This window comes from Vidua macroura, chromosome 5 (assembly GCF_024509145.1).
Source record: "Vidua macroura isolate BioBank_ID:100142 chromosome 5, ASM2450914v1, whole genome shotgun sequence".
NCBI lineage: Eukaryota > Metazoa > Chordata > Aves > Passeriformes > Viduidae > Vidua > Vidua macroura.
In genome coordinates, this window is record NC_071575.1 from 16,102,209 (window position 1) to 16,127,018 (window position 24,810).

General features: G+C 34.9%; 1 protein-coding gene across 2 annotated transcripts in view; it reads right to left on the reverse strand.

Annotated features, from left to right (window-relative positions):
* The window catches only part of ANKS1B (ankyrin repeat and sterile alpha motif domain containing 1B), a 396,726-nt gene that overhangs the window by 295,264 nt on the left and 76,652 nt on the right, over positions 1-24,810 (reverse strand). For both annotated transcript variants that reach the window (XM_053977912.1, XM_053977910.1), the window contains exon 9: positions 9,484-9,624. In XM_053977912.1, coding sequence (XP_053833887.1) covers positions 9,484-9,624 — 141 coding nt within the window. The remainder of the gene's footprint in view (positions 1-9,483; positions 9,625-24,810) is intronic.

Consider the following 24,810-nt stretch of genomic DNA (forward strand, 5'->3'; position numbering starts at 1 on the left):
GTAAGAGACTGTTGGAGGGAAAGTAAATTCATACTGTAAGCCAGAAGTGGTGCTTAAAAACAGTAAAACAAGCCATTCCATGGCAACAGGGGAAATATGCACATTAGCAGTAAACATAAGTTAAGAAGCTATTGCCTGTATCTCCTATATTCTTAAATAACCCAGTAATTTTCTATTTCATACCATAGTTCAGACCAGTAGTTCTCAATGGGAACCTATGAACTCTGCTGTTTCCTGGCCAAAAGTGTGCCAAAATCCACTAAGATTCATAACACAGATTTTTAGTTTTATGGATACAAAAAGCTCCATTGCTCAGTGCTATCTCCTCATACTGCCTATATGCTTGGCAATTTTATGAGGGCTGATGTGGCCATGTTGAATTTCAGCAGGTAAGATGGAAATATAAGGACAATACATGAACATAATTACTTAATTCATCACTGAAGTAAAACCATTCCACTAATAAACATGCTACTTCCATATGGCTCTTTAAAAAAGAAATCCCACCATTTTATGTCAAAACTCTACTGCTTTAATTGTTACTATGATGATGTCTGTGGTATGATAATCTACTTATTCATTGCAAATTCTCAGCCCTAGATATTGTGAAATGGAAACAGAATGTGAAGATTACACAATATGAAATTAATAAGATAAAGGAACCTAAATCACATTTTCAATAAAATTTAAACTTAAAAAATTTTCTATAGGTTCACTGCAAGATGCCAGTTTGGAACAGCTACCACTCTGTCTATTTAACAAGAATTAAGGGGTCTTGCTTCAGGTTTGCAGTCATACTAGCTGTAATGAATATTTTTATTACAGGTATTCTCTGCTAACGTGGTTAATTCCTTCATATACAAACAAACTACTACGTCAGAGTTTCCCAAAACCAAGATGGTAAAAAGTTCTCAGAAAAGAACTTTTTCCGTAATGATTCTATTGCTCTAGGTTCTGATTCAATTATTTTCTTATATTTCATCAAATAATAACTTATCTTCAAAATAGCAATGTAAATGCTAAAAGTTAAACACTCAAGTGTTTTGCAAACTCAAGATCCTTTCAAATTTTCATGATGAGAAAACAGTATTGTTAAGTAAAAGAAATTTGCTAGTCGGAATGCCTGGATTAAACCACCTAAAGCCAGACAACAGGAAACCCTTGGCAGTGGGTCTTTCTTCCTGGGTCAAAAAATGGGATTCTAGCCACTAAAAATCTAAACTGTGGAGTGTGAGCAGCTCTTTGATCTTACAGTCCTGATGAGAAATAACTGTCTGTGGAAGAGAGATGTTAAGACTGCTATCATGAACCTTACAAGAGAATATTATTGCATTCAGAAGAGATTATAAAAAAATTCACTCAGTCTGTCCACTTTGGAATTGGGTAGAAAGGACTGAAGGAAAGCCTTCTGCTCTGTCAGCTGTGTGACCCTAAGTGGCCTGGTGTTTAATTTGCACATAAAGTCAGCTCAAAAGCTAGGCACGTAGTCAAAAACATCCCTAACTTCATATCTCACGCTGGCTGGCTCACAGATCTTCTGTTCTGTTCAACAGAAGAGACCAATCAGTCAGACATCTTCAGAGATGTCGACACTTTCTAAATGATACAAGGAGCAAGAATATCCAGATGGGTTTCTGAAGGAACTTCTGCCAATATTTATTTTTCACAATGCAAAACCACTAGCCTTATAAAACCAGTCTGAATAAGGGAGAATTTAATCACCTTCCTGTATACAAACACATTACAACAGTTCACTAAAAAAAGCTTTTAGTATATAGAACTGCTGTCTGTATGTAGTACCTGCTAATCATAGAAGCTAATTAGGGACAAACCTAGTGGTTTGTAAGTACTTAGACAGTTGGGCTAAAAAATTGTCTGAGAGTCATAGACACAATTTTGCTAAATTCAAAATTTGGTAGGTATAAATAGGACTGAACATTGCCTAAAGATTCTGTTTTCTCTCGTTTCCTTCACAGTATAAAATATTATGAAACAAAAACTAGGATGCTATAAAATTATAGCACCTCCAAAAATACTAAGTTGGCATGATACTGTCAATTTATTAATTTACCTCAATGTCTTCACACTTACACCTTTTATCTCAAAAAACTAAAAAATGCCTGATGGACTGTTTGGGTTATACAGAGACATTTTTATAACATGTTTTTTAAAAAAAGCTATCTCCCCCTTTCACCAAAGGAACACAGCTATTCTCCATACTATTAGGACCATTAATGTGACTTCTTTTTATTATAGTAGATTTTATGAAACAAAACTGCTTATTGCTTCTGGAAAGTGAATAGAGCATCTACATTCTAAAGCAATATATATGATTAACATTCTAGGTAAAAAAACATGAAACATGAGATTCCCATTTTCTAGCTGAATTGCCTTTTTGAGAGACCTTAAAAGTAAAAAGAAGTATTTCACTATAATTGGTAGATCACATTTCCTATCCAAAGTAAATCTAAAATGTCTTTTCATGAAAATATGAGACAATGTAGTCTTATATACTTCCCTTTGATATCTTAAATACAGACTCCCCCAAATTCTGTTTAATTTTGTTTTACATCCAGTTCATGAGCTCTTCTCAGTTACAGGTTGCTAGAAGTGAAAAAAAATCATAACAATCAGTTTGGGATATTAAGAAACTGTAAGTCTTAGACTACTTTTGAATTTTAGTGAAAATATAAAGTATCTCTTTATAAAGTTCCATTTGTATGGAAACCCAAGTGGGATTAAACACATTAATGCTTATATTTAAGAAATTCATTGATTCAGGATCTATCCCATTTTTAGACTCAGTATAATGGATACCAGCATTAAAGGTTTTCAGTAAAATACAACCACCAGACATGACTTTAAACCCAAGGCATGCAATTCCTTTTGCACAGCAAGACTCTGTAGTTAGATACTACAGAGTTGTTATTTTTAAAATTTCAGCTGTCAGTCAGGTCTTTTCCTCAGAAAGAAATCAGGTCTATACATTTTACAGACTTCTCATGGACTCACTCTACATGTAAAGACGTGATTTTCCATACTATAAAAACGTAAGTAAAAAAAAGTATCACTTACATTTCCAGTATTAGCTTGGTTCTCAGATGTATTATTAACATAATTAAAAATAAGCAAAACAAAATAGAAAATAGGTCTTTATGCTCAAAAAAAGTGCCAAAACATCAAGTGTCTTTAAACAGCCCTTTAAACAGAAATATAACCTGACACAAAGCCTAACTGCGCAGGTAATCAGCGTGGCAAATCCATGTCACAATCACCATGTCGATATCCCCACTCAACTGATAGCTTAACTCCAGACACCTCAACACCAGCACTTTTGGGCATAAACTCTTCCTCCTGTTATTACAGTAGAAACAACAAATACAATGTATCTATGATGGCTTTTTTTCCCCAGGAAATGTTAATACTGAACAATTAGTAGCCCAATTTGGTCAAAATAATCAGAAAGATCAACATACATTTTCAGGTTTTAATATACTGCTTTAATATTCCTGTTATGAAGCAGTTGAAGTCCAAACATGAAGTTTTCAACAGGAAGCTGAACTTCCTTCATGTACAAAACTAATTGCCATGTGCCACTGCTGTCTATTCACTGGGCAATTCAAACTGATTATTTTCCATTTTCCCATAATTTGAGAGGCAGCACTGAAAGGAAAAACATTCCATAAAAGTGAGTCTTCTGGTTACCACTAACTTTCAAACCACAAAACAACAAAATATAATATAATTATACTATGTCAGATCTTCCCAGATTACCATTGTGACATGTTTCAGTTAAGTATGTGGCAGTTTTCAATTCAACAGTAATTTCTACAGGAATTTGAATACCATTAATAAGAATTAAATTTAATCTTGTAAACCACTACAGTCATCAATATTTCAGATTATTTCTGACATACATCAAAAGTTCCATTACATTTTAACACCTCTCTCCTTTCTCTCTCATCCTGTTTAATTTTGCTGTTTCATGATCACACCAAGAGACAACACATCCCAGAAGTGACCAGATTTACACAGTGCTGGACAGGGATAGTCAATTTTTCAAAAACAGTCATTTACAAACTGCAGAGGCAGTCCTAAACCTTTAAAGAAATAAGCTCATCTGATGTCCCATAGCCTTACAGAGGATTATAGAATATAGGTGCTAGCAACGATATGAAAGAGATCTCTGGAAGTGATCTCATCCAAACTTGCAGTTGAAGCAGAGTTTAGGAGCTTGACCAGTCAATTCTGAAAATATGCAAGGATAAACAGATGATAACTTCTCTGGCCATACTACACACCTGTGTAGTGGAGTCTAGGTTACACAACTAGCACAGCAAAAATGCATTTGCAACAAGACATCACAAATTTACATGGGCAATTCCAAATTTACACTGGAAATTCAGAAGCTACATATGCAATACATACCATATGCAAGAATAAAATGTTCAGCTTCATTCCTTAAAACACAATCAGAAAATGTAGCATAGCACTAAAATTAACCAGAATTTTTCAGTATACTTATTTCCTATCACTGTTCAGCAGGGTATAACCATCACCTGCTGGTTCTTCCTAGGCAGAATATATATTGCACTTTTCAGTAGCTGCTTCAGTGTGTGGGTGGTGGGTTCCTGAAATTACTAATAAGACTTAAGCTTACTGCAAGACAGACAACACTGCAAATCAAGAGTTTAACAGAAATAATTTTTATGGGTACTAGAGCTTTCCATGTTACTCCCATTTATGTAAATTTATAATTTAATCTACTAAATTAGGAAGAAAAAAAAATTCACTGAAGGTTAGAAACTATAGGAAAGTATTATAGTTAATATAACAATCTTACTCTGTCTATCCATACTCAGGTATAGTTTAGGCCAAAGCTTTCTCTACTTTGTCTATACCATCGCTAAATAAGGAGACAGGTTTCCTCCCCTGTAACACAGAAATTAGGTAATGCCACAAGACTTTCTGTTTCTAATTTTGGAGAACTTCAGCACTAAGTAAGATGTGCCAAATCTGCTTCTTTACCAGTCTAGTTTGAAATGTTATTCCACTGAATGCACTGAAAGGTAAAGTTATTAATGAATTGAAAAGCTAAGCTGAAACACTTTAGCCTTTATTGTTTAACTAAAAACATGTTCTTTGTTTTTGTCTGTTTTTATTAAAAAACAAAGAAGAAATACTTCCTCTTTTATACTACCTCCCCTGCACCGTAGCAATTCAAAAATTACTCAAACATTAACATTGAGCTTAAAATCTAAGAAAAATTTTGAGGCAACTGAAGAGAGGAGGAGTTCAAACTGAAAGAATATGTTAAAATGAAAACAAATAATGCCAAATAAAATTCCCAATATTAAAAATCTTCAGAAAGAGATAACAAAGAGCCATGCTGCCTCTCTCCAGAGAGTGTCAGTATAGAGGGTTTTTTAGGAGCAGCAAATCTCTATGTGAAAACTAAATTAGCTTCTTACTTAATTACCCCATTTACCTCTCTTGCATCCTGAACTGACTTTGAAAATGTAAAAATAATTGCAACATAACAATTTTCAATGTCAGGCTTTCTACAGAACAACCTTAACTAGCTTCTACAATACAAACAGTATACAAAATCTCTTCCCATTAAAAATTGCTTTTTAAAATTTAGTAAAAGAAGTACAGACAGACAAAATGATCTTCTGGAAGGCAGACATGAAATAAATAACCCTATTAAGAGATGCATCAAATTCCAAACTTTAAATATTCCCACCATAGCCTGTATTTACAAAGAAACTATTACATAGAGTTCTCATCTCCTAAAAATGTAGTTAGGAGTCCACTTTTTCTTCTCTCCCTCTAAATAAAAAGGCATTTTCACGGGAATGAAAATTTTCTCTCCACAGGAGAACCCATGATAAAGTTGCTGGAGTTCCAACCTCTAGGAATCCTAGAGTTTATTGATTGAGAATGTTGATCAGTCTTAAAGGAAAATGTCAAGGTCTCCCAGAAGTTTATTGCCTCTTAAAAGATGAAAAATTTACACTAAGCTAGAAACATAACATTTAAATATTTAAGTAAATTTTATTATATTAAATATTTTTATTTAAATATTTAAGTAAATTTTCCATATAGTGAAGAGCCATGCTTCCCAGCAACTGGCAACATGAAGATTTATACTTATGGTTTTGAATCAAAGTTCAATTTTTCCATAGCAACTGCACTGCTCTCTTTACAGACATTATTTTCATTTTGTAACAGAGCTGCAACAAATGAGGTGTTCCTGGCTGTCATCATGTCAAACACACAGAATAATTGTCAGGATTTTAAAGTTGTACATACAACACAATTCAAGTCACAGTCCAGTCAAGCTGACCCAGCAGTATCATCCTAAGTGGGACAAGCTAAACCTGCTTTATCTCACAATTGCTTTATATCATAATTAGAAAAATATGCTGGCATGGCAGTCAAGATTAAGGTGTGTGAACTGCTTGCTTTAAACTGATAATGCTGGGGGGATCATATAGAACTCTGCAGCACTCATCCCGCTGACATTGCAGATTGCCCTCTATCTCTGTACATCAGGCCCTATTTGCCCCTTGGCAGAGAAATATTCAAGGTATGCTATACATGAAAAAGAAAATGGAATTGTATACATACATTCAGTGTATGCTGCTTTATTCTCAAGAAGACATGAATATGCGAGTACTGAATTTTTGCCCTAAACCAAAGATTAACTCCAGAACAAAGGCCCAAATTAACCCTAAATCATAACCTACAAATGGAATACACTCTGCTAAAATAAGAAGACATGTCTAAATTTCAGTCTCAAAAATCCAGCTGCATATTCTAAACCCCTGAAATTTTTACAAGGCACAAAGATTTTTTCATAAAGCTCTTCCAGCACTTCACCAATTTTGAGACTGTAAAAGAGAGTTGATAGTTCTGAGAACACCTATATTACTGCTATGCTAGGTCTTAAATGATGTAACATTTTACGCAGAATTTTCTGTAATAGCCCTTTCTAAAATGACATTTCCCAGCACAGTAGAGACAGCAATAACATGCCAGAAGTACCTACAGACAAGTTTTTTTCCCTAACTGCAAAAATGAAACCAAGTTTGTCAAGGAGGTTACTGCCCTCAACTTTGGCATAATGAAAACTGTTAGCTCACTAGGTCACAGACGGACATTTTCATAATGTCACCTAAAACTCAATTTCATGTTATCATTGTGCCTCTGACTGTGTATATAAAGCAAGAATCAATATTTATGTTTGTCCACCTTTGATGTGAAAACACAATATATTTATATGACTGCAAAATTTATTTTTAAATAAAAGGGAAGTGTAAAAATGAACTTGTTTGAGTCCAAGAGTAATTGATAGAGTCTTTTCCCTATTTTGGGATCTTTAGGAGAGTACAAATTTTAAGACACCATGTCAAATACCCCTATCTCACTGTTTCTTCCTGATGAAGTCTGCGCTTTCTGATACGTTAATGTACTGACATAAGTATCAGAAACATATTTTTGTACTTTTACCTAAAACATGCTATTGCACACAATATATAATTTGTTAGACCAGTTCCAGATACTGTTCTTAATCCAGAAACTTACATATATACTTTGTGTTTTCAATCCCTTAGAACAAGATGTTCTCTGCTGCATTCTGAAGTAAATGCGAGAGATCCAACAGATTAGCTAACAGCTTGAAAGACTGCATACAGTGATGGCAACAATTTATTAAAACCAAAGTCACTGGTTTTTAGTTTGGAGATTTTTCAGTACCCAATTTCTTTCCTTCGTCCCATAAAAAGAAATCCACAAAAGACCAAAAGTATCTCTGTCGTGAATTTCTATGGATAGAAGCAATCTAGAAAGTCAATCTGTCATATCATAAATGAAAGCATAATAAATATATTCTTTTTTGTACCTATAATTAAAAATCTTATTGTTCTCAGAGCAAGAAGAATGAGATATCGTAAGTCTGAGCTTAAAATTTAAGTACAATGAATAACACTAATTCAGGAATCACTATCTTAAAACTTACATCATAGTTGAAATGAATCTCTTTATAAATAGGAAAGACATACCTACCAACCAAACAATCACACTTGATTACACTTTTCAAAGGCATCCCTCAATTTTATAGCACCCTTTATATATACCTTACCTAAAGAAGAAACAAGGAAAACAAAAATATTTTCTAAGGAAATAAAAATGGTGTGTTATGTTCATCATTGGCAAATTTAACAATAATTAAACCACAGGTGAATATTTAAATAAGAAAAGTTCCATTTAAGAAATATGTTTTGAAACAAATCTTTAAAAACGAGGAATTAGTAACTAGTACTCTGATTGTACAACAGAGACAACGCCACACTTTGCCAAATGTCTAAAATGATGGATAGTATGAAGTAGGAAACAGCTACTGAAAGGGGAAAGGAATATAAAGGCTCCTTATCAAGAGACAGGGCAGTGCTCATTGTTATTCAAGCACATGAGCTGCCATATCCTGTTTCCATTGACTGCAGGGAAGGCTTCAGCATTGACTTCAAACAGGTGCAAGTCCCACGAGACTTAAAGGGAATAAAAGGTACAGTCACGGTATGAAAGCAACAGTGTATGAAGTGTGGTGAGACAGGATATGGAATTCCAGTGCAGTACACAAGAATCTGACAAAGCTATTTAAATGCAGTGCCAAGTAAGGATGCAACTGAAAAAAACCAGACATTTCTAAACAGAAATTTGGCAGGTCTTCATTCAATGCTACAAAAAAAAAAAGTGCAGGAAAAATGTTACACAAACGAGAGTGCTAATTTATGGTGTGGGGAGAGAACAAGGGAGACCCAGAAGCAGCAATAAGCATCATCCTGTTCTGTAGCAATACAATATCACTTGTTCAGGACACAGCTGCTGGAATGCTTTGATAGATACTGTAGACTGGTCTGCTCCGAGAGTTGCTCGGCCTTAGACCCAAATATATTACCCACTTCTATTTATTCTCTTCTGTATTATGATGAGCATTTGAAAACATTTGGGGATTTTTTCTTTAACTTACATAATCTTCAAAAAGAAGTCTTAGGCTATATTCTTACATCAGTTGAGTTATGCATGATGTCCTCAATTAATTCTATAAAGAAAGTAGCTGAGATGTCATTATATTAATTAGAAGCTGGTCAAAAATAGAGTACTTATCCCAAAGGAAACTATGTGACTTCAAAATTTCTTTCCAGATGGAAAAGAAAGCTATCCAACACAGCAACTATCTGTCTAAAATAGAGGTAGTAAACATCAGTCTCTGTATTAAACTCATATGAATAAGTATTATAGCAGGATGACTGAACCTCCACATTTAATTTTGGAAGCAGCTTTTGACATTAAAATGAAGAGCGAAAGTAGCAATTTTGAAGGGAATAAGGCAAGACTATAAATAACTCCAAGGGTTAAGGCAGAGATTAAGCATCTCATCATACATCTAAGCTGTATGATGAAAAGACAATCACATACCTGTGCAAGCATGGGAAATCCGAGGTTTCTGCATCCATTACAAGGTGTCAGTGCCTCCCATAAACCAGAAGGTCCACAAGTATTTTCAGCTGCATCATCATCTTCTTCCTCCCTTGGTGATAAACGCATTGAAGAAGGCCTCTGTGCATAAAGAAACAATACTTTCAAATTAAACACAGTGATGTATATTGTAAAGAAACTTTTTATCTTATGATCTTAAGAGTGTCCCATTCAGAAATACCAAAAGATAAACTGTTATTTTAATCCAAAGTACCTACTCAACTGTTAAAACTGTTACATGAAAATAATACTTTCTAAGGAAGGTGCATATTAAGCTGTCTGCAATTATACTTTAAAATTGAGTGAACATATTAATATACATAGAAAATATTTATTGTCTTTATTATCAAAAAATTGGCAATTTCTATTTCATGTTACTTTAAAATTTGCTGTACTATCATTAAGTTTAGGATATTCCACAAAGAATAAAAACTAACATTTGCCTGAATGTGTCCAAGATTTTTGCAGGCAAAAACTACTAAATCAATCAAAAGATGAGGTTTCAGATTTTGCATTATATTTATCAGTAATTAACATGTTATCTTATTTTGTAGGCAATTTTAAAATTATCTATATTATTTCGCTTTATAGTCTGGAAGGGATGAAAAGTATCAGGAATAATCACTGATTTATGAACACTGTGGCTTATATCTTGATCTGAGTGATAAGGGAAAAATGCTAATTTTTGCTTAAACCAGTATCCTAATTTTCTATGACAGGCAGAAATAGGAACAGTGGTCAGTTCCCATATATTTATGTTATTTTGCTGCACAGGAAAATCCATCTCAACTGAATTGCAGTGGCAATTTTTACTAATTTTAGGAGAAGAAAGAGGAAAGTTAACCCAGTAATGAATGATTTTTAAAATATCACGTCAACACAAATTGTTACAAGTAAAAAAAAAAAAAAAAAAAGTAATTTTTACACATCAATTCTTTGTCTCTATTTATATTGGTATATGAAATAGCTGTCCTAGCCTTCTTCAAATTTGCTTGAGCGGCCTGCCTGATACTCAGATACTAAATGCTGTGTTTAGGAGTGCTTCTTTCAAAAGTGACTGAATTTTTGCTTGACTAGAATAGCACTGTTTGAGACAATGGTTGACCACAGCCATCAATCTGATGGTAACATTAACTCTAAAGTGCTGCTATGGGGTCCATGTAAAAATCATCTTAAAAACCCCAACACCTAACTGCAGATTATTTTAGCCAATAAAATAAAGAAATGCATGGAGTCTGCTTCAAGGAAGGGAAGAGAGAAGTGAAAGAAAAGTAGGGGGGAAAAGAAGTAGAGAAACAGCAGCAGCTCTAAAGATGAACACAAGCTGATGGAAACTGTAGAAGAAGCAAAGGCACCGCACAGACAGGCACTAACTCAAACTGTGTAACATCTGAGGATCATTCAACTCTTGATTCTTATGCTAACTTCTTAACACAAAAGTTTTTTGTATATCATGAATTTAAGCAGGGAAATATTTCTAAATATTTAGAAATTCTATCTCAACTCATGTATCAAAGATGAGAAACACAATATATCCCACTCCATTATTCTGTTTCCCCTTGGTTAGAAAATGGTTGTTCCCTTGTTGCAGACTTCATGAATCTATCCATATCTTGTAAAGTTAGGTGGATTTATTTACTTTTTATTTTAGAAGTCAATTTCTAAAACATTCTTAGCATGGTATTTCATTAGGTTATTTTGACACTCTAGTAGTACCACAGAATGTGTTGCCATAGCAACCAATATTCTCACACTGATTATTAAAAGGATCGGGTTAATTCTGCAGAGTGTAGGTCGTGGAAGACTATTATTGCTAGGTATTTGCATAGACAAAGGAAGCAGACTAGAGGTCTTTCCTCTCTATTTATGACACCATCTTCCATAGTGGCTGCCCTACACTTGTATTTTAAATCTCAGAATTGCTGTACCAGAGAATAAAGCACTTCTTGCCCCCTGGAGTAAAAAGCAAAGAACTGCAGCAGTGCTCAGCACAGGAAAGCAGGTGACACACATTAGTTGTAACCTTACAAGCCAATGGAAGTGAATGAATACAAAAGTCATATAAAAATGTCAGTGCACTCTGTAAAGGTAAAAAACACATGCATATAAGTGAGAAAATTTCAACATTAATTACAATAGAGTCACTGAAGGGGGAGCATATGAGTATTTAGACATTACAGGAACAGAGTGAAAAAACCCCATGACAAACAATTATTGAACGGTAAAAACAAAATACACAAGCAGAATGAGAGTTGTATATTTCCATTATATGTATTTTATATAAATAGCCTAAGATAGAGTGCAAATCACAGGAATTCAATGTCAATGTGAACGAGGGGAAGTGGAAAATATCTAGTCAGATCTCCTGATCATTCAAAAAAGGATCAGTCAATGCCAGAGTTCATTAGACACATGACTGGAAAAAACTGGTACTCTCATGCAACTAGACAATGCAGGGATGAACATGATACAGACAAATTTACAGACTACTGCAGATTGGGGTGAGCTCTTTTTACACTTGCACAGATTTCTGCCATCAATAAGGCACTAAAAAGGCACCATTAGGGAAAGTCTATTCGGAGGGTGAAGAAACAGTTATTGCCATCCCCTTTCTCACCCGTCCCTGCTTGACAGATGCCCAGTTCCTCCCAGACAGTGGGAAAGAGATATGTGGGAATTACTGCAGGGAAAGAGAGATGCATTTGCAAAGAGGAAGGAAGGAGTTAATAGCTGCGTGAGAGAAAAGGGTCACAAACGCCCCAAATTTGATAGACTGGGGTTGCGTAGCCTGGAAAGAGAGATGCGTCTGGAGGAGGCAAATGAGATACAGAAAAATCTACAGAGCTCAGACTGTCACACAAACCCATGAAACTCCAAACCCAGACCACACAGTTTCCTGTTAATCTCTCACAGGCTTCATTCCTTTCCCAGAACTCCCTAATTTTTCTGTTCTGTTGTATAATTTAATTTTGCCTCCTTAGAGATCCTTTGAACATGAAAATCTAATTCTGTGTGTGCTACTGGGAAGCCTTGATATAGCCCTGTAGGGAGAGTTTTAGTAAAATCAAAGTTATTTATGCCCACTTCTCAGAAAATAAATAAATAAACAGAGTAGAAGATATTTCTGTCAACTAAAGAAAAACAGGCACCACTTAGAACCTCTTATTTATGCTTGTTTGGAGTTAAAACAACCCAAACAAATGTAGTTAAAAATGCCATCTAAATCAGAGTTACTCAATTAATTGAATTAGACATTATGAAATGGCAAAATCAATATAAACTGGAATACTAAGCTTCAGTAAGGGAACTTCAGCCTAAATTAGAAGAGACATAAGCAACATGTATCAGCAACATATATCCTCAAACAGAACAGACAGAAATCCTTACATGATATTTGATATTATATGCAAAAGGAAAAAATTGGTAGAGAAATCACAAGATATTAATACAGAATTAAAGCTTTATTAAAAGTTCTGGTTTTTACTGGAACACTGAATCAAGTATTAGAAGTCGCTTGCAGTAGTAAAAGGCTAACAAAGTAATTTCTCTGTGTAAAGAGGGAATACTAATGATACAGCAGTGAGAGAGTAGTAAGATCTAGCATAAGGACATTGTACCACTACAATTTTCTTCAATTGTAGTGACAAATTTTCTTCAGACACTACTTAACCTATCACATCAACTCTCATTTTCATACTTAATGAGAATTTAAATCACCTCCAAAATTTAGGTATGGAAGCCTTCCTTTTCATGTCTCTATCAACATAAAAAGCAAAATTTGGGCACTAGGATACTTTAGGTTGAAGGACTCTTTATAAAGAGGCTATTTATTCTCATAATATGTACACGTATGTATGTACATCAGATTGTCTATCACAATAACTTGGAATCTATCATAATCTAAGAGAGCAAGCCAATATTTTTCAACAGAGAGTATGATGAATACAGAAAGCAAAAGCAGAGAAAGGCTGTTCTACTCTTAAAAGTTAACAAGAAAAGGTGAGAGCAGCTTTAATCTTAACTATTATTTACAGTTACCAAGTTCATAGCTCAGCAGCTGTACACCATGTATAAAACATACATAAATACCTTTATGTATGGCCTTCTTTTTATCAGATGTTAACTATCTCCTATCTAACATATGACCTTATTACCTAGACAAGTTTTTTTTCAAGGCATACAGTAAATGATACAAGATGTCTTATTTCCTTTCAGTCCCTCCTTTTTTCTCAGCTTTTAGTGAAGACTACTCTGCTTTCTGCCTTGACATTTGTAAGCAGCCACTGCTAGGAAAAATATTACTCAATTCCCTTGTTTCAGAATACATTGGAGACTTTCCTGAACTAGTCCAGTAAAACCTAAACCAAACCTAAAAGTGAAACCTGAAACTAAACATCAAAACCTTTCCTTCTTGTATCTGTTTCTTTCACAATATCATCCATTTGCAGAAGTATTTCACATACTTTTAAACAGCATCTGCTAGAGCAAAACTTCAGCAAACTACTAAAGGTACAAAATAACAGGACATTTACCGTTTGCTATTGCATCGTAGCTCTGGAGACACAAACATTAACTTATTATTTATCTTTGTAAGAAAACAATATTTTTAAATGGAGCAGCAAAGATGAAATCCAGAGGGCAATATTGTTCTGCTTACAGGAGGCAGAAAGCAGAGAGACATTTGATAAGCTAAATGCTGCCACTCAGTTTGAAGCAATGAGGTCAGTAGGAAGTTTCTTCTGTAGAAATAATTTGTCAAACATGTATTTTCTATCATCCTAACAGAGATGTGCTTCTAACTCTCCTTGGCCCAAAGGACACGTACCTTACACTGTGAAATAAAAGCAAAAAATTACAAGTCTGTTACCTAGTATTCTATTTTGACATTATTATTACCATGAACTGATAGAACAAGAAACTTGTTTCTGAATATCTTCTATAAATTTGGATAAGCAGGTCTATCTCTGCCATGGCTGTCCCCAGCAGCTGCAGCAGTCAAGCCAGGGACAGAAGAGCTGGGACAGTGTTCTGTGCTCTCAGTGCTCCCCCTGCTGCTGCCCAAGATGCTCTCAGGGGAAAATGCCTGAGGTGTGCAGAAGAAAAAGGAGCATTAGGGCATGACGTATAACACAATCAGTTATTATTTTCCTACATCAGCATCCCTGCATTAAGCATATGTGCCCTTCTGAGATTCAGTAAGGATCCTGAAAAGGAGGAGCCTCAATTATGACATATATCCTATGTCTCACAGACAGTGAAAGGTTTTGGGAACCTGGGCACACCTTTCCCACATCCCCCAAAGCCTTCTCCCTACTAATGTTTTTCTGTTTCCCATCCTCATTATCTTGTCTTACACTGCACCTCTGCTGCCATTCTTTCACGAACATATTCCAAGTCCGCATCTCTTTCATTCGCTCTGAGTCTGGGTAAAGTTTGACTGCACCTCCTGTATTCTGCATGAAGTATCAGGGAGACAGTCTTGTACTTACAGCAGCAGAACGATGGAGAAGAATACTCTGTACCTGCCTCTGCCTCAATCCCTGTAGGATGCTAGACATGTCATTTCAACATCTCCAAGATGGTCACTAAGTTTGTGTTCCCGATCTGCTGGCTATGCTGAAACTGAAGGCGATTTTGCACAAATGCTGGGCTACATCAGGAATCATCCTGGGAGACTCTGTGACTATTCTCAGTGGTATATGAGCCTAAGTACCTTGCAAATCCCAGCTCTAGCAGTCCCAGACACAGAATCTTGGTCTCTACACCACTGCATATCAGCCTAGCTGCATGTGATATTTTCTGACTGGGGCTCCAAAAGAAACACCACATCTGAAGTGGTTATACCCTTGGAACTCAAGATAACAGTTATATCTGATTCTGAGGAGAAATTCCTGTCACTTGAAGTCAGTAGAGTCAAGTGAAATGACCACACATAGCAAACACAAAATGTATTAACTTCAGACAAATGTAGTTAATTCACATACATGAGGAAAACTATGTGGTTGTGTAGCTGCTGCCCCTCAGTGAGCAAGTGCTATTGACACCTATCATGATGAGCACCCCAAAATTAATCACACTTTCTCCAGAGCAGGATCTGACACTATACAGGAAATACATCCTGGAACCAAATGGCAAGTACAATGCATACTGAATAAGGTCAAAATTTTAAGTAAAAATGAGATTATAAAATGAGTACATCTGGACACATATTGAAAGTAGAGAAATACATTTTAAATTCTTAATTTATCCTTACATGTAGCATAAATAACCAATATTAAGATGTTCTGAATCTTTGCACTACTCTCACAGAAGGATGCAACCATTCATAAAACAAAAGTTTTAGGATTTAAAAACCTAATAGGTGATCTGTTCTCTCAAGTAATTAGTTACAGGACCCAAAAAAATGGCCTGAAATTGTGTCAGGGAAGGTTTAAGTTGGATATGAGGAAAAGGTTTTTCACCCAGAGGGTGTTTGGGCACTGAACAGGCTCCCCAGGGAAGTGCTCACAGCACCAGCCTGACAGAGCTCAAGAAGCATTTGAACAACACTCTGAGGCACAGCATGTGAGTCTTGGGGATGGCTCTGTGCAGGGCCAGGAATTGGACTTGATGATCCTTGTGGGTCCCTTCCAACTCAGTGTATTCTGTGATTTAATAAAAGTTTTTTGTTTAATCTATGGATTAAGCTACTTCTCTATAATGTATCAAAACATAAGCACTTCCATAACTTACTCCACTCTAATATATGTGTTTGGGACAGGACTGAACTGCCAAATTAATTTCTCTTTCTTAACATTAGCTAAAATAAAATGAACCTGTATTTTAAATACTTATCTAACTTTGAGCACATACCTAATACTAATAAATCAGACTACTTGCACACTTAATTTTAAATATTTAATATCAAAGCATTTCAAGTGCTTTACTTTACCATGAAAAAGAACTTAGCACATGAAGCATAAAGCCCTAAAATAGAATTCACCCAGGAAGTCATACAGACTGCAAGGACATTCTGTTACAGAAATGTGTTTCTAGGAATGCCTTTCCATCCCACAGGCATAGTAGATTTGACCTATGTTGGTATGTAGGAAGGGTATGCACAAACATGGGCTGTGCAAAAAGGGAAGGAATTTGGTACCTTTTTTTTGAGTCTTGAAATTTAACCACAGGAACAGTTGCAATTAAGCTAATGGAATTTCTTATGTTAATGACAGACTTTTGCGTCTCCCTGCATCAATATGCACATGACTCACTCCAAAATGTGACTCACTGAAAAACTCATGTACCAGATGAAAAAGAAGAAACTGATAATGAAGGGCTTAGGAGCCCGCAGAAAAGCAAAATCAAGTGTTAATAATTTTAAAAATATTAAACAGAATTAAAGGCTACAGAGTATTTGCCCTTGCATAAAGGAAAAAAATCATAACTCAAAGTAATGTTGACCACATTTGGCTTTAAATGTCTCAGAGAAAATACTGGTTGGAGAATGGCTACAAAGGCATGTCTGTATTTAACAGCCCTATACCATCTGAATGTTATCACATAACATTTGAAAATCTCAGTGCTATGTAATTGCCATGAAAATCAAAATCAGTTGTAAACCATGCATTTTTCTTTTTTTTTTAAATTGTGAAATAGAGGGTGGGTAAGTGGGTGGCAGTATGATGAAGCTTATAGAAAATACATTATTTGTCATGAAATAGAGCAGAAGGAAGAGAAATTAAAGCAGGGGAAAAATCAGGTGGCAAGAGAGTAGGCAGAAGTCACCACTTCATTACTCCTCCAGTGCAGTTTTTTATTTAGCACACATATTCTCAGTAGAAATGTGTCAATGAAAATACAGTTATTATTCCATTAAGCCGCTGTTGCCTTAATAAAGAACATAAAAAATCATACCTGAATAGACAAAGCCAATCTGAAGAACTATATGCAGTACTGAGCTAGTCATCTGAAAGTGAATGCTGGTTAAGAGTGGATAATCAACAGCACTTTGAAGAACATTTTTGCTAGATGATTTACAGATCCAGCAGTAAGAAATTACTAGTGGTTTGCCATATTGGCAGCCAAGTGCTAAACATAATGCAAACACAGCACAGTAGAAGAGTTGACAGCTGAAATGTCTTAGAAGGCTATAGAAGTTGAAGGCCTAACTGAAAAAGATCAGCCAAGGAGTAATCTACCTTTTGTTCTCACAAGCACAAGCAATGGCTCAGACTCCTCTACAGGTGTTGAAAAGGATCACACACACACCCCCCCATCAGAGATGCAGAATACTATCAACTGGAGAACAGCTCTCAATGCAGCCTGATTTACATGGCATATGGAAGCAGCATTCAAAATCATCTTCACTAGGAAGGCAAAGTCTTTGCTATGGCCGGTAGGAAAATCTGCCAGTGTGAAGTTCACACAGTGCAAGTTGCTGCTTTTTCCTGTCTTACATAATTAAACCAGTGATGTCACTGCAGTCATCTCAATAACCACTACTGCCAGAAGATGTAGGACAGAATGTGCTTTTTCTGTGCTCATTGGTACTTTTTCCTTTTGCCTGTGGTAGATTCAACATCGCACATTCAGATCCACCGCAATACAAGCACATCTTTATGTTCTTTACCAGACACATTCCTAAATAGCTGAAGGCTTAATATTTAAATTCTTTCTTCAGCCAGTCATAATATAATGCCTTAAAGCTCCTATAAAATACAGACAAACCAGTCAGTAACCTGATTTTATCTATAACTCCTATGAAGCACTGTATTTCTTAGAAGGTATCAATGACTAAACAAGTGATTATGATCTGTTAAAATTATTTAGATTTCTTAAAGGAAAGACCACTGACAAAGGCAAGGCAATAAATATTCCAATACCCATAAATAAGTGACTATTAATAATTAAAAGAAAGACCAGCATAGCAATAAAAAAAGTAATTATATTTTAATATGAGTATTGTCTAAGTTTGACAGGCAGTATTGAGGCTGCTTCTTTGCTGATCGTGAACAGCCCATATTTCAGAGATATTAGGCAGAGCACCAATATCAACAAAAATAATAGTGGTAGTATTAATGCAAATTGCTTAATCTCAAATAATTACTGAAGCAAATAAAATTGAAGAACCTCTTCTGAGATTTTCCCTCATGACACTAAACTGAAACTTATGGTAAGCTTAGGAAGGATAGATGCCAAGGGAGAAGAAATGAAAATAGATACTCAAAAATTGTGTAAGTCATTCAGCCTTCACATTTTTCTGGAAAAAATAAAGCAACTGGTGTAAAGACCAACACATGCATCATGTGACACAACACATCAAGTAAATCTGGTCTCTGATTCTAATCTCAGTTTAAAAACTTATACCCCTGAACTAAAGCAAGGATTCTAGCTATATTAAAGTCACAGAAAAGCTAAGGGGTTCATTTCTAGTACACTTTTGATGTCCATGGGCAACTTTTCTAATGCATAGTAAATATCAGGCACTTGCCCTTAACTGAATTCCTTGCGATATTATATTTTATAGAGGTATTGGAATCTGATCCAGCATATTTTTCTATTAATTTTCTACTTGCTAAGCTTATTAACAGGGGCTGGAAAAATTTGTCAACAGAATACAATGAAACTCTTTGTTATGAATGGTCAACTTTCAAGACTTAAGGACAGAAATACTGAATTTATTTTATATGCCTATTATGAAACAAATTTTCTTGTTGCCTTTAGGATAGAATAAAAATGAAATTAAACAAGTAGTCCAAACAAATTGCCCAATGCTCTAATTTCAGCTACTAAACAATTTTTAAAGAGAGCATTATTTTGTATTAGCTTGTCATGGGTGGTCATTTTGCCCTGTGAAACGTGGCACACTATTTACCATAAGCATTATTTGTATACATCTTACTATGAAGCAAAGGAAGGGAAGCAAGACTGTGGCTTCTAAGAAAGCCAACTTCAAAAGAATAATTGAATAAAATATAGTGAAACCATACATTTAATCCCCACCCCTTACTGGATCCTGTAGGAGTTCACATTGCTCTGATGGATTAGCAGGCTCCATCTCCTGGTTATACCATTGGGATAAAATTATGCTGTTCCACTCACAACAGTAAACAACTGAGACATACCATATGGTTCTTACTTTTCTCATGCTTTTCATGTCAGATGGTGATCATCAGGCTTCAATGCAAGTTCCAAGCTTAATGACTGAATTCTAACACTAATGGAATAGACATGAAATCAGTGTTGACTTGAGTTATATACAAAAACATTTGTTTTTTCCCCTCTACTGTTTTTAACTTGATGTGTAGGTATAACACTCATTTATTCTGATGCCACCATGTATTATAAAGAACAATCAAATCTGCATTGGTACCTGCAGACAACAATGCTAAGAGCTCTAAAATATTATGGAAATTCCCATCTCTTAAAATGCAGAAACATCAAAAGTTAAAATGTTCTAGAACAATGTGGTTTTTTTTTTTTTTAGATTGCAGGATAGGTTTTCCTTCTTTCCTTATTAACTCAGTTATCTTTTCCCTCAGGTAAATATCTACATACGACTGTGAAAAACAAATCTGCTACATATCTAAGCTCAGTCTTCTTATATGTTACTCATATGTTATTTATATGTTTACTTACTTATATGTTACTAACAAAAGCAGTTTTTCCAGACAGCAAAAAAGATGTTTTCAGGAATTAAAATCCGATTGTATCTATATGTCGGCAAAGTCTTTCATATTCCTTCCAGACCTCATAAATTGTTCCAAATTCTATTGCTCAAATGTGACAAACTAATATGCCTTTGGAGTATCAGCATTCCTACTGGTGATGCTCTAAATCACACAGGCAGAAAATGTATTTTGAGAAAACCAATGAAAATTAAAAGAACTTTTTGTTCTCTTGTGAAGGAGAATCTGAAAACTTGATTTTGACTGGAACACTGGACAACAGTCTGAAGAGAGGAGAAACCCATGGGAAATGGAGGGTAGGAGTCCATGACAGATTTTTTTTGACAGATTTCTAAGGAAGGTCAGTGTTTGAGGGAAGAATCTCTGGTTACCAATACCTGTTCCTGATGATTTGGTATTATTATTATATCACAAAGAGAGAGTTGCTGTTGACATTAAAAAAGACCCCTGTCTGGCTGGAAATGTCATGGTATTATCTTCTCATTCTGTTCTCCAGAAGTGACTGAAACTCTCTTGTAAGGTCCCAAATGAACCTGGAGACTGCAGCTTCAGAATGGGCATCGTGTTGTACACTACTGAATACTCCCAGAATGACAGACCCTGAGGGTATTGAAAGAAAAGGAAGAGAAAGGGTTCTGCTATGCAGCACTGGCAACAGTTGCACAATGGCACAGGCAGCTGAGGGATGTTAAAAAAATAATGAAACACAGATGAGAAAGAAGGTTCACTAAAGCATTGAGTAACATATAAAAAAGATACTTAATGCAAGCAAATATATTTCATATTGGGAAGATGATGTCAGGATCAGTTCTGATAGAGTCCTCAGATCTTGGCTAATTCTACTGAGATTAGTAGATATCTTTGGTGCTCAACTATGTATAATGAAACAGACATGACTCTTCAAATTACATATGTGCTCAGTATTGAACTAAAATTGTCCTTGTAAAAAAAAAAATCTACTGTAGTCAATTTAATAAAACCTAGCTATCAAACAGAATTTTTGAGTAGACAAAATTTTACTAATCATTGCCACAGCACCCCAAATTTACACACAGCTTTATAACCATAAAGACAAACAAGCTCTTTGATCTGAAAAGCTTGTATTATAATTACTTTATATGGAAAAAATTCTAAACCCATATCCAAGATCCTTATGTAAAAGATTCAGCTGAGATGAAAGGGTCCACAGCAGGGTAAGTGGAAGTGCTTGGCAGCGTGGAAATACAGAATAAACTTGAAAATGCTAAGATTACTTAGTCAGGAAAAAGAAAGCTTTAAGAAATAACAAGCCTGAAATATTGCAAATTATGGAGGGTGTGCACAAAGCATTTGTTCTTTTCTACTCTATCAGGTTTTACCATATAAGAATAAATGGAAGCATATACTCAGCCAATAAGAGAAAATGCCTGTGTCTAGAGCACACATTCTGAAAAATAGCAATACAGGGTTTTACATGGTGGTAAACAATGTGACAGACTGGAGCAAAAGGATTAGATACCTTTAGGCCTCACCACTGCAAGCTGAACACATAACAGCATTCAGAGAGATGCATTTGTCTGTAAGCTATTTTCCTGCTAGTACCTGATAGTCAAGGAATTTGCCACACACACATAATTGCACAGACTGCTTAAGTATTCCAGAAAATCATTCTAGTGGAAAAAAAGAGTAGGTACTTTTTAATGCAGATTAAATCGAGTGGTGGTTTGGCCAGCACATTCCCCTAGTTATACTTAACTCCATGTAGTTTAAATCACACTAAACGTTGTCATGTTTCGAGATTTTATATTCTTAAACAAGCACTAGCTTTCTCACAGGGTAGGTCTGTGCAGCTCACTGGAGGATTGGCTAGCAATCCTTCTACCCAAAATCACAGCAGCAGGGAGCTGCAGGCTAATTCAGTCGGCTGTGAAGCATGATACCAGGCAAATTATTCTGCACAGAGTTCCACATAGCAGCTATTAGGACCCCTCTAACATAAATTTTCACAGCACTGTGCTGAAGCATAGCCTAACCTACAGATACAGAATAGAATCTTTTTTAATAGCTACAGAACACAGGTTAGGAAAGGATACATTTTGAACGTCTGAACTCCCCTTCACTAGGTAGCCTTAAGGGAGAGGGCAAAAATTTCTATCCAGCTGGTTTCCCTGTGCTTCTCTGTAATCACCAGCTCATGTTTAAACAGAATTTAGAAATCATTTTGTAAAGCAGTTTATGGAAAGCATGTAATTTCATGTTGACCAAGTGGATGTTTGGTATTGGATGTCCCATTATAAATATCTAATGAAAAAAATTAGCAGCAGCAACAGTTCTCAGTGGGAAATACTACAGTGTGCACTAGAAATCGGGAGTAGAAGATGGTTTTTAGTTGGGTGGTAGCTTTAAAAATAAATTTTGAAAGTTATATAATCTTATCTTCAGAGTGTGGGTAAACCTTTTCAACAAGGGAACCTCAAAAAGTTATGTTTACATATCCTGGGACAGATGGCCCTCATGCTTTTATTTCCCATAGAAATAAGAGTCAGTATATGCTTGCAAAATAGGATTCATAACTGAACTGGGTGAAAGAGCAACTTAATGCAAAATTCTTGCAACATCAGAATTTGGCAATACTTAAATAATCTAGTACTACCATAATAAAGGAATTCAGTAAAGCAACAATCTTCCAAACACTGTCTCTTAATACACTTCTCTTCCTTTCTTAATACATCATAAATACCTGCAAAATGCATTGAAGCTTTATTATCAAATTCACCCAATGTCTTTATATTAAATAATTTAAAATTCATCTGCTTCTGTCCTTGAAGACCCATAAAATCAGGCCTGATTATCTTACTTATTCCCTAATGAATAAGAAACCAAAATATTTTGGAAGGTGTTTTTACTGTATCCTCATTAGTAAGCCATTGTACATACTTCTGGCTTGCTCATCATCATTTTTCTGTGAAATTTTGTATCCCTCTCTCAATAATGCATGCATGCAAGCGTGTGGTGTTTTTAAATGCTCAAGACAGCAATTATTTTACTCCAGCATGTTTGGCCACTCTTAGCTATTACATTTCAATCCAGCCATTATTTATTTAAATGTCACATTAAAAGTGAAAACCAAAACAATATTCTTGAATAGTGCTACTAAATAAATGTTACTTCAATATTCTTCAGCAAGTTCTAGCAATTATTACTTGGTAAAATAATTTTTTTACAATTGTGTGCTTTTTTTAAAAAAATAATTGTTCTTTTCCTTAGTGAAAAAAATTAATTAGAATAATTGACTTCTGAAAAAGCATGCATAAATTTTACCCACCCTCATATATTCTCTTAGTTAACTTCTTTCAAAACCACATAATCCTATGTTTTTGAATCTCTCCTTAGATATAAACCAGACACAATTATAGTTTTATTGCTGTTATATAGTCTCATCTTCTTGATATTTTGACATAAGAGTAAAAACTGTATCTCTGAATATGTACCATCACTGTTTTCAGAAATGTTATTATATTTTTACATATATTTTTTCCACTCTCTCAACATGCACAAGTATCAACTTCCCATTCTGGATGACAGAATTAAGCAGAAACTGACATTTATATGCCTGTGATGAAATCCAAATCTTTTCCCTGAGACTATACAGAACCTTTCCTCGTGTTTCAATTTAAATTACTGCTGCCAGCCTTTATTATCTATTATATAACCATATTAAATTTAAAAAGACATGCTGCTGCCACTTCTGTGAAATCCCTGTGTAGTGCAGTTACTACATGGTTTTCCTATCTTCAGTTAAAAAAAAAAATAAATTGGGGGCATCTTAAGTTTCTCAGTATTTATGCCATGTAATTAAGCAAAATCCTTTAACATATACTCTGCTTTTAAGAACACAGAAAATTCTCAAGAACTGTTTCTTTAATCTAAACTTGTGTCACAAATCCAAAGACAGTAAGATATTCCATTTGCACTTGAAAATCAATAATGCTATTTTTTTATTATGCTTCTGAACACAGCAGTATAAATTTAAAAGCAAACATTGCAAGCAACCACCTACTACACAAGATTAAAGAGACTGTTCTGAAGAATATACTTCAATCTACAGCCTCAGTTCTATTCAAGTGGCACATTTTAAAATTAGTTTTAGTTCAAAAAATCTCAGGAGTTCTCAAAAAAATACGGAATAGTTATGGTTTCTACATGAAAAGAAAACCACACTTTTCAAAATATGGACAGAAATAAACTTTTGAATACAGAGTAACATGAAGCCTTTTTAAGAGACAATTTGAGGAAAACATTTTTCAAATAAAACATCAAGTTTATGAAAGAAAAAGTCTGAGATTTATTGTATCCAACGTGTACGCCTAGCAAATGTATATATACACACACGCAAGTGGAGAAGTTCTTAATCCCTACTTTTTGTTTTGCAGTCACAGGTTATCCAAAGCAAGTAAAAAGCAAAATATTCTTTGATATCCATAGGAATTTCTTACATGTACAAAAAGCCCATATTTTTATTCTCTGATATTATTTTTAAAGAACACAATGTGCAAATACATTGCAATACAGATGGTGCATTTCTGGATTTAATAATACAATTAGAATTATTTGTCCT